This window comes from Octopus bimaculoides, chromosome 1 (assembly GCF_046866305.1).
Source record: "Octopus bimaculoides isolate indiv1 chromosome 1, ASM4686630v1, whole genome shotgun sequence".
Lineage (NCBI taxonomy): Eukaryota > Metazoa > Mollusca > Cephalopoda > Octopoda > Octopodidae > Octopus > Octopus bimaculoides.
Window position 1 is genome coordinate 59,069,280 of NC_142928.1, and position 16,269 is coordinate 59,085,548.

General features: G+C 35.0%; 1 protein-coding gene across 1 annotated transcript; it reads left to right on the top strand.

The window, feature by feature from the left end:
* The first annotated feature begins 1,685 nt into the window (after positions 1-1,685).
* Positions 1,686-16,081, top strand: LOC106883306 (large ribosomal subunit protein eL38-like). Its single transcript, XM_089351773.1, has 5 exons — positions 1,686-1,799; positions 3,204-3,221; positions 4,859-4,919; positions 8,424-8,546; positions 16,028-16,081. Exons 1-5 carry the CDS (start codon positions 1,701-1,703, stop codon positions 16,048-16,050), a joined length of 324 nt encoding a protein of 107 aa, XP_089207899.1. The 5' UTR covers positions 1,686-1,700; the 3' UTR covers positions 16,051-16,081.
* Positions 16,082-16,269: the final 188 nt, after the last annotated feature.

Here is a 16,269-nt window from a genome sequence, read left to right on the forward strand (position 1 = left end):
TCTACGATGGAGGGGATCTTTACCCGGGTCAAGCTCCTCTTGAGTATCAGGTTCAACTCCGTATAAGGCGCGAAGCGACCAGCATTCATGCGGCAAGGAAGGACATAGAGGCCTGTGGAGTCGAGGAGCCTACCACAACCACAGATCAAACCCCTGCATACGCCAGCTCCCACTCTGAGGGTAATGGAGACACGGAGTTCGCCCAAGCTGAGTAGGTAACCAACATTATCAACAGGGGTGGCATCAATCCAGTCACGTGAGTATTTGGCGCTAGCAGACAGTAAGTGGGACCTTGAAAACTGGTCCGACTGGATGAAGAGGGAGTCGAAGGTGGCCTTCGAAATTATGTTGTCCCAAGTTCTCTGACTCCGACAGTCCTCCGCCTTCACAGGAGCAGACAAGCCCAATTCCCCAGTGTTGGAGAGCTTAATCCAACTCCTTGTTGGAACTGGTCCATATTGGAGAGGAGAGGATGTTGCTCATCAGGGTGGAGCAGGCGTGGGTGGAGAAAAGGAAGCAGGGGAGAGAGAGGGACGAACACTTACAAAGACCAAGACCTCCAAATCGCTTGGGCAATGTAGCCTGATCGCGGGACGTTGGAGAGAGTCTGACATCGACGAAGCATTCGAGTCTCTCAAAGATTAGGTTGTCGAAGCGTTGGAGGCACGATGGAAATCGGTAAGATGAGCTGAGTCTGAGTGAATATAGAAACTTAAGGATCGAGAGGTAATTCCTAAGTATGAAAAAACCTTGATGGGGTTCGATAGCTTCAATATTTTTCAAGGGTAACCATCTTCGACTGGAAGATGGACTCAAAAGAAAGGTTAGTGATTGGGGCACATAGAGAGCACCAAGCCGATGGGGGAGGGACTGCAATGGAAGGGAAGGACTCTGCAAAAAGATCAATAGTTGGTTGATGTTGAGAAGCCGGGCGGTTGAGGATCCATAGCTCACATTTGGGGCTGTTTCCTTGGAGACCCTGGAGACCAAGCTCCCCAACCATCATGTTCGCAATGGCGAGAACCCTGTTCGAAGGCCACCTCCCAAACAAGCATCGTTGAGATACCAGACGTTGAGGTCTAGCTCGATGCTAATCTTGGTGATGTCATCAATACTCAGTGTGAACAGAGCGGACTCGAGTGGGTCGCCCTGTTGGACTCCTGAGGCGGAGGTCATGATTTTGTCACCGAAAGAGAGATAGGACTCGTGATAAGCCTGCCATGCAAGGCGGTAGAGTTGTGGGACCTTCTCTGTCGTTGTGGCAGGCTCCTCGACTCCACAGGTCTCCATGACCTTTCTTGCTGCTTGAGTGCTGGTCGCTTCGCGCGTCATACGGAGTTGAACCTGTTACTCAAGAGGAGCTTGTCCCGAGTAAAACATCCCCTCCACCTTGGAACCATCTGGATTGTCCAGATGTGATGGGAGGAGAACTGACGGCCTCACCATGGCCGCAAGGTAGATGCCTTGTCTTGGATGTCACAGTTAGCGACTCCTTTGCTTCTTCTCACATCCTGGATGCTGCGGTCAGCTTCTACGGCCGAGCGGAACAAAATCCAGAAATACCGCGATCTGTCGGCCAACTACATTTTCTATCCTGTGACGTTCGAGATATTTGGTGGGGTCGGACCACTAACTGCGAGATTCCTGTCTTCACTGGCAACTCGCCTTGCAGAGGTAACTGATGAAGCTCGTGAGGGCGCATGGCTGTTCCAGCGCACCAGCCTCGCCATCATCCGCGGCAAGCGTGTCTCAATAGCCATGAGAATGGTTTACCAGCGCCCCCAACATTTCAACCCAAGGTGGTGAATTTTTTGTTTCCTTTTTCTTTTTAATCTTTTCAATTGTATTCCCTGTTTTGTCCACTTTTCTAGTTTGATTTTGTAAAACGGTAAACACTGAAGGCAATAAAATTGAACTTTTAGTGTTTTTATATGAAAAGTACAACAAAGTTCTCACACAACAAACGCCATCCAAAAATACCTCCCAGATCACTCATTTCGATGGGGAACGCTTCTCATTGAAATCAGTTTGATTAGCATGTGAATGACTGACTGATATGCGTTGTGGTTGTAATGTAGTCGTCAGAACAAATGAACCAGATAGGTTTGTATGAATTATCTGGCTTTCAGAGAAGAGAATATGTGAATAAATATTGGTACATCCATTGCTTCTGTTAGTCCAAGTCAAGCTTGATCGAAGTGACCTATGATCAAACGCAATCTAGCCGTGTCAACTATTTATCTATTTTATAAAAATATATACTGTATTTAGAACAACATTATCATACATGTTCGCCTTTTTAAAATATAAAGTTTTGGGTTGTTATTTTTAGCAAGCTGAGTAATTAAGATTCTGCGTTGGCTCGACTGGAATAAATTTTCAGAGGGAACAACACTGTCGGGAAGTTCCGAAATCATTGTAATGTTCAAACGACAGTCGACGAGGGGAGTGTCACCGCAGTGCAAGCTGTATATAAATAATCGTAAATATATATATATATATATACATATATATAAATCATTTCTAAGTAAGAGACAGAAAACAAGTATTCTAGGTGAATATAACAATTAATCATTAAATTCAATAAAATATTTTTCCTAGCTATTGTACCATGATGCTTTGGAATAAATACTTCCGCTTATAATTTTTTTTGCCCGTTGAAAATAATTATCTCCCTTTACGAAACACGCCAAAGCAACCATCAGGTTGTTCAGTAAGTTTGTCATATAAATCTCTTTTCATCTGTGACACGTATATGGTTTTAATTTATAAATTTTGGCAATTTAAATTAGGATGAGTATTAACATTATAGAAATGATTACATTTGTTGTTTTATGTTGGACTTGATTTGTTGTACAATGATTCTTAGAACCCATGGTCGAGCCTCATTCTTTTGCTATCCCTTTATATCTTCAACAGTCAAATGAAGTTAAACAGATTTATCACGTTTAAAAATTTAGCTTTTTAATATGTCGTTTATTTATCACTTTATGTTGGCTTAAGATTTTCTCTTTTATATCATTTACCTGAAAACAAAAGCAATTTAAAACATGTTATGAAAACGCTTTCCCTTTCAAATTTTTCTCGATTTCTCCGACCAAGACCTTTGAAGTCTATACCTGAAAAATATGCACGTGAATATTTAAAAATGTAATTATTTCAATATCTTGTTGAAATTAATTGACGTTTTATTTTATTTTCAGCTCTCAACATTCAAAATGGTGAGTATTTTGACTTGTCCTATTTTCTGTTCAGATTTATAGACTAATTTTTATAGATGATCTGTATTAAATACTGCATGCATGTCTAAATTAGATACAGATTAACTGAAAGAATTGTAAATTCAAATGCAGCATAGAATAATATAACTACAGTTATTATTTCGTGCTAATATCTGTAAAAAGAAAATATTTTAAAAGACTAAAATCAGTGATATTTTATTTTAAAAGGTTTCAAATTGAATGTTGTATTTTACTGTGTAATATATTCAAGAGTAATGAAAACTTATGCCATCGGTGGGGGAAAGAAAATCAGCCGAGTTGAATATTGTCGCCTATTTTCGTATTTTAGCCAGAGCAAATTTGGTAGAGCTATCATAATTCCGCCATTGGCAGAATTTAAAACCAGCAATCTACAACATTTATAACAAATATTCCCCCCCCAGTCTTTTCGTTAAGTCTGAAATATTGGCAATTTGTTGCTCTAAAGCGATCTCAGAATTTGTACAAGTAAATCTGGCTTAACAAAAAACCACGTGTTCTAAGAACAAATCGGAGATGCGAACTCTTAAGCCATCTCCTTTTTGGATCTTTATAGGAATGTTTTTTTTTTATGGTTTGATTTATTTAATTTATAACAATTCTTTGCACTGAGACGAAAATTCACATGTGACTCGATTAACTTAATGTTTTCATGATCGCCTCATGCTGTTAACTTGTTTAGTCATCATAATGTCACGTGGCGCTTTCTTCACTAACTCTTCTGTTTACATTTAACGAGCACCTTTGGCAAACTTTTTTCTTGCATCCGGAATTTGAGGAAATAGTTAATCGAGGTTGTTTTTCACGACTTTTTCGAATATTGTACTACTGTTTACGAATTTGATAAGTAGAGAAAAACAATTTCTGTCCATGTGTTACCAATTGAAATAATCGGTACTATTCAAGAACAGTGGATCCACCTATTTTTATCCTCTCTATCCCATCCTCCGTTGTATTTGCGCTTGCACATCATAGATTCATCTATTTCTACTTTGTGTAAAAAAATTATTTACTTTGTTTAGAAAAAAACCCTCGTACATCTTTTGCGCATGACGCGCACTCGCTAGGTAGTCGTAGGATCGACGAGTCACGACTAGCTAGCGCGAGTGCGAGCACCAGGACCACGCCTTGAATAGTACCAAAGTGAACATTGTTTGTTTGAAGTCCAGGCTACTTTCAATATCGGCGCGTTTCACTGTTGGGGACACACACATTAATGCATACCTGAAGCCTATCTCCGTCACTGTGTGTGTGTGTGTCAATCATCATGAAAATGTATACTGACAGACACACCATCACACACATGCTACTTAGTCCTCGGCCTAATGTTGGTAACGAACGTGCAACCACTCATAGAAATTGTCATCGTCATTGTGGTGGTGATGCGAAAAAGGATAATGTTAAATTTTTGTAATGCAAATTTGTGAATAAAAATATAGTTTAGTTGGAAGCCAAAAGCTTATTGATTCTTTTGATACCCCTTGTGTCAAAATCAGCAACTCAGTTCTGGAATGCATAAGGAACATATGAATCCTTGTAATTTTAAAATATCATTTTAGTGAAATTTTCATCAACTTCTATCTGATTTTATCTTATAGCCAAGACAAATATCGGAAATAAAGGAATTTTTGTTGACTGCGAGAAGGAAAGATGCAAAATGTGAGTATATTACATTGTTTTATATAGGCATCATATGTTGTGAATGCTGGTATACATAGTTTAATATCAATTTGTCAAGGAGAGGTGTGAAACTGCATTAGCTCCCAAAATTTAATTGACTCTCAGTCGACATCATCACTGTTTTTTTTATCACTACTTGTTTGTAACTCTATATTGTTTTTATGGATGTATTCAACAGTATTTCCAGTAATATTGTAAGGACTTGTGTTCATCTTGATGGTCTTTTGTCATGCCATCAAGTTAACTTTGCAGAAACCTTTCCCTAGCTGACCTTTATAAAGTTGTATTTGTTTCTTAGCCTTGTTAGCAGTGAGGTGGGTTTTCTGAAAGTATAATAAACCAAAGTGAGAAATTTGTGCGAGTCTTGGGGTTTTCTTTACAGTTCAAACCTGCACATGATGTTGCATGTATTATGTTAGTCACTCTTTAAGAATGACTGTGATCGTAACTTCTTACTGATGCGGGTTAACTGTTAATGTTTCCGTTCATACAAATACTGTCATTTTTTTTAAAGGCTAATTTATATTTTATCTATTGGATATTTATGTTATATTCACCAGTGTCGAAAGCTCAAAGAATTATCACTTCTATTGGTAATGCAAGATATCTCTGAGTAAAGGACAGTGTGTTTGAGACTTGTGCAGAAAGTATAATGCAATGTAAAGAAGTGAGTTCCCTTGGAAATCATTGTTTTGAGTCTCAGAAATGCCATTATGTTTGTTCCTTTCCATGAAAAATGTTTATCCAGTCAGAAAGCAGAATTTGAAAGTATGTATTGTCAGCATGTCGAAGAGGCAGGGGGATCACAAGTTCTGACTCATCTGTGTAAATCTTGTATGGATGGATATATATATATATATATATATATATATATATATATATATATATATATATATATATATATATATATATATATATGTGTGTGTGTAATTCGATATGCATTAAGATAAGTTTAACCCTTTCCTTACTATATTTCTGACCAAAATATACCCCTCATGAGTTTCAATTAAATTCTAAACTAATCATGAATTTAGACTAGTTTCATTAAACAACTGTAACTTTTTTACTTATCATATTAATGTGGTATTTGGAACATAAAGAAAGGGTTCTTAATAAATTTTATTGCATAACTTTTGTCTCAAAGTGACTCTAATTACAAGTAAATCCAGGTAAACTGAGCAAAAGGTAAATATAAAAATTTTGTTTAAACATCATCAGGCACTGTCATGGTATTAGCTGTCAGAAGTGAAAGTAGAACTAACATGGAACGTTACTGCTGGTTTGAGTTGATTCTTTGGCTACTGACTGGCTGGAGCTGTCTATCTGTCTGTCTGTCTGCTTGTCTCTATATCTATCTATCTATCACTCGTCCACTTCTGTTTGTTTCTGTAGAATTTATCAAATTAGAAAATGCAAATTTAATATGAAAATATATTTTCTGAAATTGCAAATTATTTAAAATATAAAAATATAATTTTCAACAGAGAATTTATCAAAATAGAAAACAAATGAAGTTTGAAGTTAAGTTTAAAAATAAATGTGATACTTATGCTCCGTAGATACTTATACTCTGTAATGTTTCAAACACATGGATATAGGTGTCGAATTTGTTCCAATAACTTTCGAGTGATAGATAGATAGACATACAGACAGATAGCTCCGGCCAGTCATGGTATTAGCTGTCAGTAGCCAAAGAATCAACTCAAACCGGCAGTAACGTTCCTTGTCAGATTTTTCTACTTTCACTTCTGACAGCTAATCCATGACAGTGCCCATCATCATAGAAAATGAATCATCAGCTAATATTCAATTAGGTATGCAACAAAATTTTGATATGGAAGTATTGTGCGCATCACTAGATTATCAGTTGAATTTAATGCGCAACAGGACAAGTGTACCATAATGCTGAAATACTGGACTCCACCGCAAGTTGACCGAACTAAAAAAAAATTGGTTAAAAAAATAATATACAGCCCTGGTTATGGTATGGAAGTGATAAATTCCAGACCACATCGTACCCTAGACCATGCTGACTAACATTATTTTCCCTGTATAAAAATAAATCCACAGCAGTACCTAGTATTTGCTTCACAAATTTTCCAAACTTTGATCCCCCATTCCGTGGGCTTTCCTGGCATATACTGTTTACATTCTGCGTAACAGTTTTTTTCTGCATTGATTGCTTCAAACAAGCATACTGAAAAGAAAAGTCTAACGGTTTTGCTTCCTGAGAAAGACTATGGATAGACCCCATCTCAGAAAAATTGCTAATAAAGACATTTTAAAAGTTTTTACTTCATTCCGATGTAAAATCGTCTTTGCTGTCGCTATCGCTGCTTCCGGTTTCGGATATAGAAATATCCTATTTTGTACCTCATTCATTCTTTTTCTCGATATCTCCATATTTTCAATTGAAAAACCTTTAAATTCAGAATCGCTGTTTGATAGCACGAAACTCGTATCCATTTTCAAAGTTGAAAAAAAAAATCGACGCCAAAAAAAAAATGTGGAAAAAAAAAATCTCCCAAAATACACTGAGTTCAGATATCACATCAAGCAATGTCGGATACTATAACTCAACTATTTACAAAGTGAAATCACATATTTTCACAAATGAACTAGCAAGATTTTTGCTTAAATTCACATTTAAATAACATTGGGTGTTCTTGGCTGGCTATGGCTGGTTTGGTCTTATGAACCAAGAAATTTTTCAGCAGGCTACGGCCATGTTAGTATCGAAAGGGTTAACATTAGATTAATGTGTAACATCTTCATTAATGCTGCCTACTCACACATGCACGATAACAAAAACAGTATCGTATTTTATGTGTGAGTTATGTATGTATATTGTTATGGTTCGTTCTTACCTACTTCATTTGTGTATGTAAAATCTGTGTTATAGTGAATACAAGTACATAAAACACATGTACACCCATTAGCTTCCTCTTCCACTTGTCAAAAGTAAGTAAATAAAAACTTTTCATGGAAATTAACGAACAGATGACAAGTTGTGAACAGCATTTCTGAGGCTCAAAACGATTGATTGCTGTATCCTTTAACTTTGTGAGTGACAAAGTACTCTTAATCTCTTTTACCCATTCTGTAGTGCTTATGCCATGATAAAATACACTTGGTACATGCCATAAAGTCATTGCCAATGGATGGATAGTGTAGGGTTGAAAGGTTGGACATTAAATAATGATGATGAGGACAGGACACTCTCTCTGTATTAAATCCCAGGATAAAATATACCTAGTAAACACTGTAAAATAGTTGTTAGTCTAAAACTTTTTGTTAATTTTCTTTGTGTACAATTTTGAACTGACACAGGTTTAGAGTTAACTGCTTACAGCTGGAGTGGCAAATTATGTATTCGTATGAATGCTTTGCAACAATTTATACTTTATTTTCTTTACTTATGTACTTACAGCAGTTATTATAAATTGTAAATTGAGATTTACCTGAATCATTTTCCCTTTCCAGCCGTAAAAATTAAGAAGAATCGGGATAATGTTAAATTCAAAGTTCGTTGTAGCCGCTTCTTGTATACACTGGTTATACATGATAGAGAAAAGGCTGACAAATTAAAGCAATCTTTACCACCAGGTTTGTAATAATGCTATTCATATTGTAATCAATTTTCTTTTGCTTGATAGTTTATCTGTAATCAGCTATAATTTATGAGCAGTTTAACTAATCAGTCTTAGCACTATTTATAACTATGTACATGGTGTTGCAAGTATTATGTTGGTTCTCTTTGAAGCTGTGATCATAACTTTTTGACTGATACTTAAGTTTATAGTTAATCTACTATCATTAACTTCCTTATAAATGAGATGTAGGGTAACTGTCAGTAAGCAACCAGCTGGTGATGTCATCCTCTAGTTTGTTAAAAGATTCACTGGACGAATATTTATATAATAGGTTATTGAGTAAATTTATTTCATCAGTATATCAGTCAGTATTTTCTTTATGGTTAGAAAAGAGATTTTTACAACGTAAGTCATCAAGGACTAATTTCCTGTTTGGGAACCGTTCAATATTTTTTGGAGACAATTGTTTCAGATAAATGTAGCAGATATATTGTACATTATCTGAATCTAGTGAAAGTAAGGAATTATGTTTGTCTTCCATATTGGACTGGGTTGAAGGCTTTGACAGTACTTGATGAGTCAAGATGCTTCAAGGTCTACTTTGACCTGGTTTCCAAGGCTGGGTGTCTTTCCTAACAGCATTATATTAATGCCATCTTTAACCCTGTAGCATTTAGATTACTCTGTTAAATGTAATGGTTATTTATTCTCATTGTTTTGACTCCTGCATTGTGTTATAGTTGCAAAATTTCTATGAAGTGGTTCATTATTTTTATAATGACATTGTAGGTTAGGTGTGAGATGCCAGACTTGCTTTGTCTGAAAGAATATTTGGGCCAGATTTGGTCAGTTAAACTGCTCAAGGATTAATACTGTTGCTGTTCATGGAAAAAAATAACTTGGAACATTGGTGTTCGAATCATTATTTGTTGGGATTTTCAAGATGTTAACAATGAAATAGCTGGAGCTTTACACCTATTATAAACCTGTACATGATGTTGCATGTATTATGTTAGTCAGCCTCTAACGGTGACTGTGATCATAACTTCTGACTGATATGGGTTTATTATTAACTGCTAATGGCATCATGTCAGTTGAACTGCTTTACTCTATCTCTGGTAGTGATGAATGTGTAATTATATATAGACAATTCTTTTGTATGCATACACATATCATTTAATGTCCATGTTCCAAGCTATCATTGGTTGTGTTATTTGACAGGTTCAAAGACTGCATTGTGCTCCATTGCTTTAGCATGGGTTCTATGGCTGGATGTCCTTCCTAATGCCAACTGTTTTACAGCTTGCAATTCTTGCTTGTAGAACCAGTATTAAGGGATGATGCCTGCAACACTAAGATATTGTTTGACTGAGTTGGGCTTTATGCTATAGAATGAGGGGCTAAAGTGAGACACAAGGGGCCAGAGCAGATTTTTTGCTGTAGGGAAGCTACACAGCTACTTGTTATAGAGTAGAAGGAGTATATCTTGTTGGTGTGGTGTATGCGGAGATAAATGTTACTGTTGAGTTTCATATAACTGATTTCATCTTAATTATTCTATTGCATATCCTGACTTGAATACATCATCCATTTCTTAGCTAACCTTCTCTACCCTCTGTTGTCACTATTACTTACCCTATTAAATTGTCACATGGTCAGCTTGGGGGCTATAATAAAAGACACTGAGTCATGCAAAGGGAGAAAATCTCAAACCACCTGGTGGCAAAGTAAACTTAAACTATAGCCATGTCTACTTGAAATATATAAATTGTCTGATATATATGCAGGGTTATACATAAATTTCCGTAAGCATTGTCCTTGTGTGATGATCAAGCTTTGACACCTCTTGTTTGAGTGTCTCCTGGCACAATGCACGGAAAGCTTTGGCTGACTTGGATTTCACCTGTAATCCTTTTCTAACTATTTTTCATGAGTAGACTGCTTATGTTTTAAATAAATTTTTTATATAATCAGTATTTTGGAGGGTTTTTGTAAAATATCCACCTTTACATATTGGTGTGTTATGCTGTTGACAGTGTAAATCTTTAGATGTCATGTTTGATTTTGAATTAAATATGGATGCTTTAGTAATTGTTATTATAAGCAGGTTAAGTTTAAGCTGGATTGAGTTCTGCTAATAGACTCTTAAATATATACAGGTTTATTAAAATGCAACATTACATTAGAATTTGAGGGACTTGAACAATTTTTGTGTGATCAAGCTTTAGACATTTTGCTTTTAGTCTCTTGACAACACAATGCAGTAAGCTTTGATTTCATTTCTCTTGACTAATTTTCTCTATAAGAAGTATTTTGAAAACTAGTTTTATGTGCTGGTATATCCTGGTGGGCATTGTTGGAACTGAAATCATTTGCTATGAGATTTTGACTGCTTTGGTATTCTTGAAATTTCAAAACTTGTACAATTGTCCTTGTATGATGATCAAGCTTTGACACCTCTTGTTTGAGTGTCTTATAACACAATGCACGGAAAGCTTTGACTGACTTGGATATTTGTTTATTATCTTTTGAGTTAAGAGAAAGTTTGCGTTGTAATTGAGGTGGACTCAATTGGTACAATGAACTGTTATATGCAGGCTTACAGAAATGTAAAATTACACAAGCACTTCTATCTTTTATGAGCCTGCCACCTATGTTTGTGAGTGGTGTTTTCTTTTCTCAGAAATATCAAATGTTCACTGTTTAGAATTAAAATTAGCTGGGTCATCTTTTTAAGGTAATCTCTGTGCTGAGAGTTAATTTACAACATTAATGCAAGTGTATTGATTTAGATGAAAAGATATTGCTACATAGCATTTGGAATTATTACTATCATGAAGCTGTATAGCTCATCTTAACCTGCTTCAGAACACTTAGTTTGCAGTAATGTTTGTGTTGATATTTATTTATACCCTATTATGACTTCGTATTTCTAACTGTTAATGTTTTGCAATAGTTATCTTAATTATCTGTTTAGCTCTGTTTCCATCAACCACATATTGTTCTGTTAGAACTGCAGTAAGAGTTAAGTTGTAATCCTAATATGTTAGCTAGTTAAACCAAAACCACTTAGCAGAGTCCCCACTTTCATAAATACCGTGGATAGGTGTCCAGCCAAAAGATATGATTCTTTGAGGCTCTACAATTATTTGTCTTTGTGTGATGATTAAGCTTTGACACCTCTTGTTTGAGTGTCTCCTGGCACAATGCACGGAAAGCTTTGACTGACTTGGATTTCACCTGTAATCCTTTTCTAACTATTTTTCATGAGTAGACTGCTTATGTTTTAAATAAATTTTTTATATAATCAGTATTTTGGAGGGTTTTTGTAAAATATCCACCTTTACATATTGGTGTATTATGCTGTTGATAGTGTAAATCTTTAGATGTCATGTTTGATTTTGAATTAAATATGGATGCTTGAGTAATTATTATAAGCAGGTTAAGTTTAAGCTGGATTGAGTTCTGCTAGTAGACTCTTAAATAAATACAGGTTTATTAAAATGCAACATTACATTAGAATTTGAGGGACTTGAACAATTTTTGTGTAATCAAGCTTTAGACATTTTGCTTTTAGTCTCTTGACAACACAGTGCAGTAAGCTTTGATTTCATTTCTCTTGACTAATTTTCTCAATAAGAAGTATTTTGAAAACTAGTTTTATGTGCTGGTATATCCTGGTGGGCATTGTTGGAACTGAAATCATTTGCTATGAGATTTTGACTGCTTTGGTATTCTTGAAATTTCAAAACTTGTACAATTGTCCTTGTATGATGATCAAGCTTTGACACCTCTTGTTTGAGTGTCTTATAACACAATGCACGGAAAGCTTTGACTGACTTGGATATTTGTTTATTATCTTTTGAGTTAAGAGAAAGTTTGCGTTGTAATTGAGGTGGACTCAATTGGTACAATGAACTGTTATATGCAGGCTTACAGAAATGTAAAATTACACAAGCACTTCTATCTTTTATGAGCCTGCCACCTATGTTTGTGAGTGGTGTTTTCTTTTCTCAGAAATATCAAATGTTCACTGTTTAGAATTAAAATTAGCTGGGTCATCTTTTTAAGGTAATCTCTGTGCTGAGAGTTAATTTACAACATTAATGCAAGTGTATTGATTTAGATGAAAAGATATTGCTACATAGCATTTGGAATTATTACTATCATGAAGCTGTATAGCTCATCTTAACCTGCTTCAGAACACTTAGTTTGCAGTAATGTTTGTGTTGATATTTATTTATACCCTATTATGACTTCGTATTTCTAACTGTTAATGTTTTGCAATAGTTATCTTAATTATCTGTTTAGCTCTGTTTCCATCAACCACATATTGTTCTGTTAGAACTGCAGTAAGAGTTAAGTTGTAATCCTAATATGTTAGCTAGTTAAACCAAAACCACTTAGCAGAGTTCCCACTTTCATAAATACCGTGGATAGGTGTCCAGCCAAAAGATATGATTCTTTGAGGCTCTACAATTATTTGTCTTTGTGTGATGATTAAGCTTTGACACCTCTTGTTTGAGTGTCTCCTGGCACAATGCACGGAAAGCTTTGACTGACTTGGATTTCACCTGTAATCCTTTTCTAACTATTTTTCATGAGTAGACTGCTTATGTTTTAAATAAATTTTTTATATAATCAGTATTTTGGAGGGTTTTTGTAAAATATCCACCTTTACATATTGGTGTATTATGCTGTTGATAGTGTAAATCTTTAGATGTCATGTTTGATTTTGAATTAAATATGGATGCTTGAGTAATTATTATAAGCAGGTTAAGTTTAAGCTGGATTGAGTTCTGCTAGTAGACTCTTAAATAAATACAGGTTTATTAAAATGCAACATTACATTAGAATTTGAGGGACTTGAACAATTTTTGTGTAATCAAGCTTTAGACATTTTGCTTTTAGTCTCTTGACAACACAGTGCAGTAAGCTTTGATTTCATTTCTCTTGACTAATTTTCTCAATAAGAAGTATTTTGAAAACTAGTTTTATGTGCTGGTATATCCTGGTGGGCATTGTTGGAACTGAAATCATTTGCTATGAGATTTTGACTGAGATTTAATTTGAATGTGAACACTTTTGTATGGCTGCTTTGGTATTCTTGAAATTTCAAAACTTGTACAATTGTCCTTGTATGATGATCAAGCTTTGACACCTCTTGTTTGAGTGTCTTATGACACAATGCACGGGAAGCTTTGACTGACTTGGATATTTGTTTATTATCTTTTGAGTTAAGAGAAAGTTTGCGTTGTAATTGAGGTGGACTCAATTGGTACAATGAACTGTTATATGCAGGCTTACAGAAATGTAAAATTACACAAGCACTTCTATCTTTTATGAGCCTGCCACCTATGTTTGTGAGTGGTGTTTTCTTTTCTCAGAAATATCAAATGTTCACTGTTTAGAATTAAAATTAGCTGGGTCATCTTTTTAAGGTAATCTCTGTGCTGAGAGTTAATTTACAACATTAATGCAAGTGTATTGATTTAGATGAAAAGATATTGCTACATAGCATTTGGAATTATTACTATCATGAAGCTGTATAGCTCATCTTAACCTGCTTCAGAACACTTAGTTTGCAGTAATGTTTGTGTTGATATTTATTTATACCCTATTATGACTTCGTATTTCTAACTGTTAATGTTTTGCAATAGTTATCTTAATTATCTGTTTAGCTCTGTTTCCATCAGCCTCATATTGTTCTGTTAGAACTGCAGTAAGAGTTAAGTTGTAATCCTAATATGTTAGCTAGTTAAACCAAAACCACTTAGCAGAGTCCCCACTTTCATAAATACCGTGGATAGGTGTCCAGCCAAAAGATATGATTCTTTGAGGCTCTACAATTATTTGTCCTTGTGTGATGATTAAGCTTTGACACCTCTTGTTTGAGTGTCTTGTGACACAGTGCATGGAAAGCTTTGACTGACTTGGATTTTGTTTGTTCTTTTAAGTTAATATGCTTAATTTCTTGCTTCAGTATAAGAGCTTTTAGCATGCATAATTTTATATTATATACTAGTTAAGTTTTTGTTCATTGACAATTAGTAACTTTGTAGCTGTTGGTTGTAACTGCTAATAACTTATAAATCTTGACAAAACATTTCTCCATTCCATTATTGCTTTGGCTATTGTACATGTCTTCTATGCACAATCTTATTCTGTTTTTCTCAGATTTAGTCTGTTCCTATGTTTCAATGTTGAGTGGTTTAGTTGTTGGAAGAATACATTCTCTAGAAATGATGTAAACATAGTAGATTGGGTTACACTATTCCATTTCCTAACAAAAATGACAACTTGTATGTAGTTGCCTGATTTACAAGAAACAGCTGCCAGATTTCCATCATACCCTGTTGTCCCAACAAATACAGGACACAGTGGTAACTGAATTGCCTTTGGGAATAGGCTGGCTTGAGCTATTCTCTTTCATGACACCTGTTCATTGTCATTCAGTAGTACCACTTGATCTTGAGAAATTTGAAACTTAAAATTAGACATGAACAAAATATTCTTTTTTGTTTGTCATGTAAATCTTCAAGCTAAACTGTTTACCCCTGGGTTCCACGTGTCTCTTTAATAGGTTGCCCATTAAACTGCAACACAAGCAATTTTGTCTTACTAATTTTCCCCCCTCTTACATAGCAACATATTTACCTAAAGTGTCAGCCATTTTCACTCCCAGTGCTGATGAGACTAGCTTTCACTTTACTCTAACCTTATATGCCCACTTGTCTCAATAAAGACTGTAATCACAAAGATTGGCCTTCTTCAGGAACAGATAATAGTTATAAAGCCTATTGTCCCAACATCTGGGACTGCTTCTATTACAAATAGACGTCTTAGACTCTATTAAGAAAAATGTCATAAAGCTATTCAGACTCCCAATTTCTGGTCTGTTGTGTGCTCTTTCCTTGTTTTCGTGTTTTCTACTTACACTGACCTGGTTTTGGACCAAGCTAAGCTCAAGTCACTTTTCAGATCCATTTGTACTCCCTCCTCTACTCTCTCTCTCTCCAAACTGCACTAAATGTATCCACCTCTTCTCCATAGTAATCACCCACTCTGGAATTAAGTGTTTGTGCATGTTTTTTTTTCTGTAGTTTAATAGCAACCTTGTCCCTGTTACTAGTTTTAGGAAGTAGGAGTTGATTAAAAGAGGAAAATACATTGAATAACCATTACTATTTAGTATTTACTTTCCTATGTACTGAGTTCATTCATTGTTTTTTACATGGACCTGTACTTCTGTAGTAAAAATGAAAGAGATAATTTATGGAAATCTATCCATATTCAAGATTATTTACATTTATAATATTGCATTGTCCTTAAATCTCAACTAGACATCTATAATATTCTATTATGATTATGATGCAAGTGTTAGGGACTTGTGTGATGATTCTGGAGTGCTTATTGTAAAATCTTTATCCAGATTTGCATCAAGACCATTTAATTGTGGCTGATTACTAATGTATTATTTAATTTCTTTTTTAGGTCTCCAAGTCAAAGAAAAATAAATGGAAAAATAAAGCTTAAATATATAATAAATACTTGGTTTGTGTTCATCTTTGTATTTGTCCCACAATATTCTTTTGTGAAATTATTTCAATTATATTTATTGTATTGCACATTGTATGATATATTCATATTTAAATTATGGTTACTAAGTCTTCATTATTTTCACAGTACCTTGTATGTATTATATATTCAAACAATTTTTTTTTATTACATCAAAA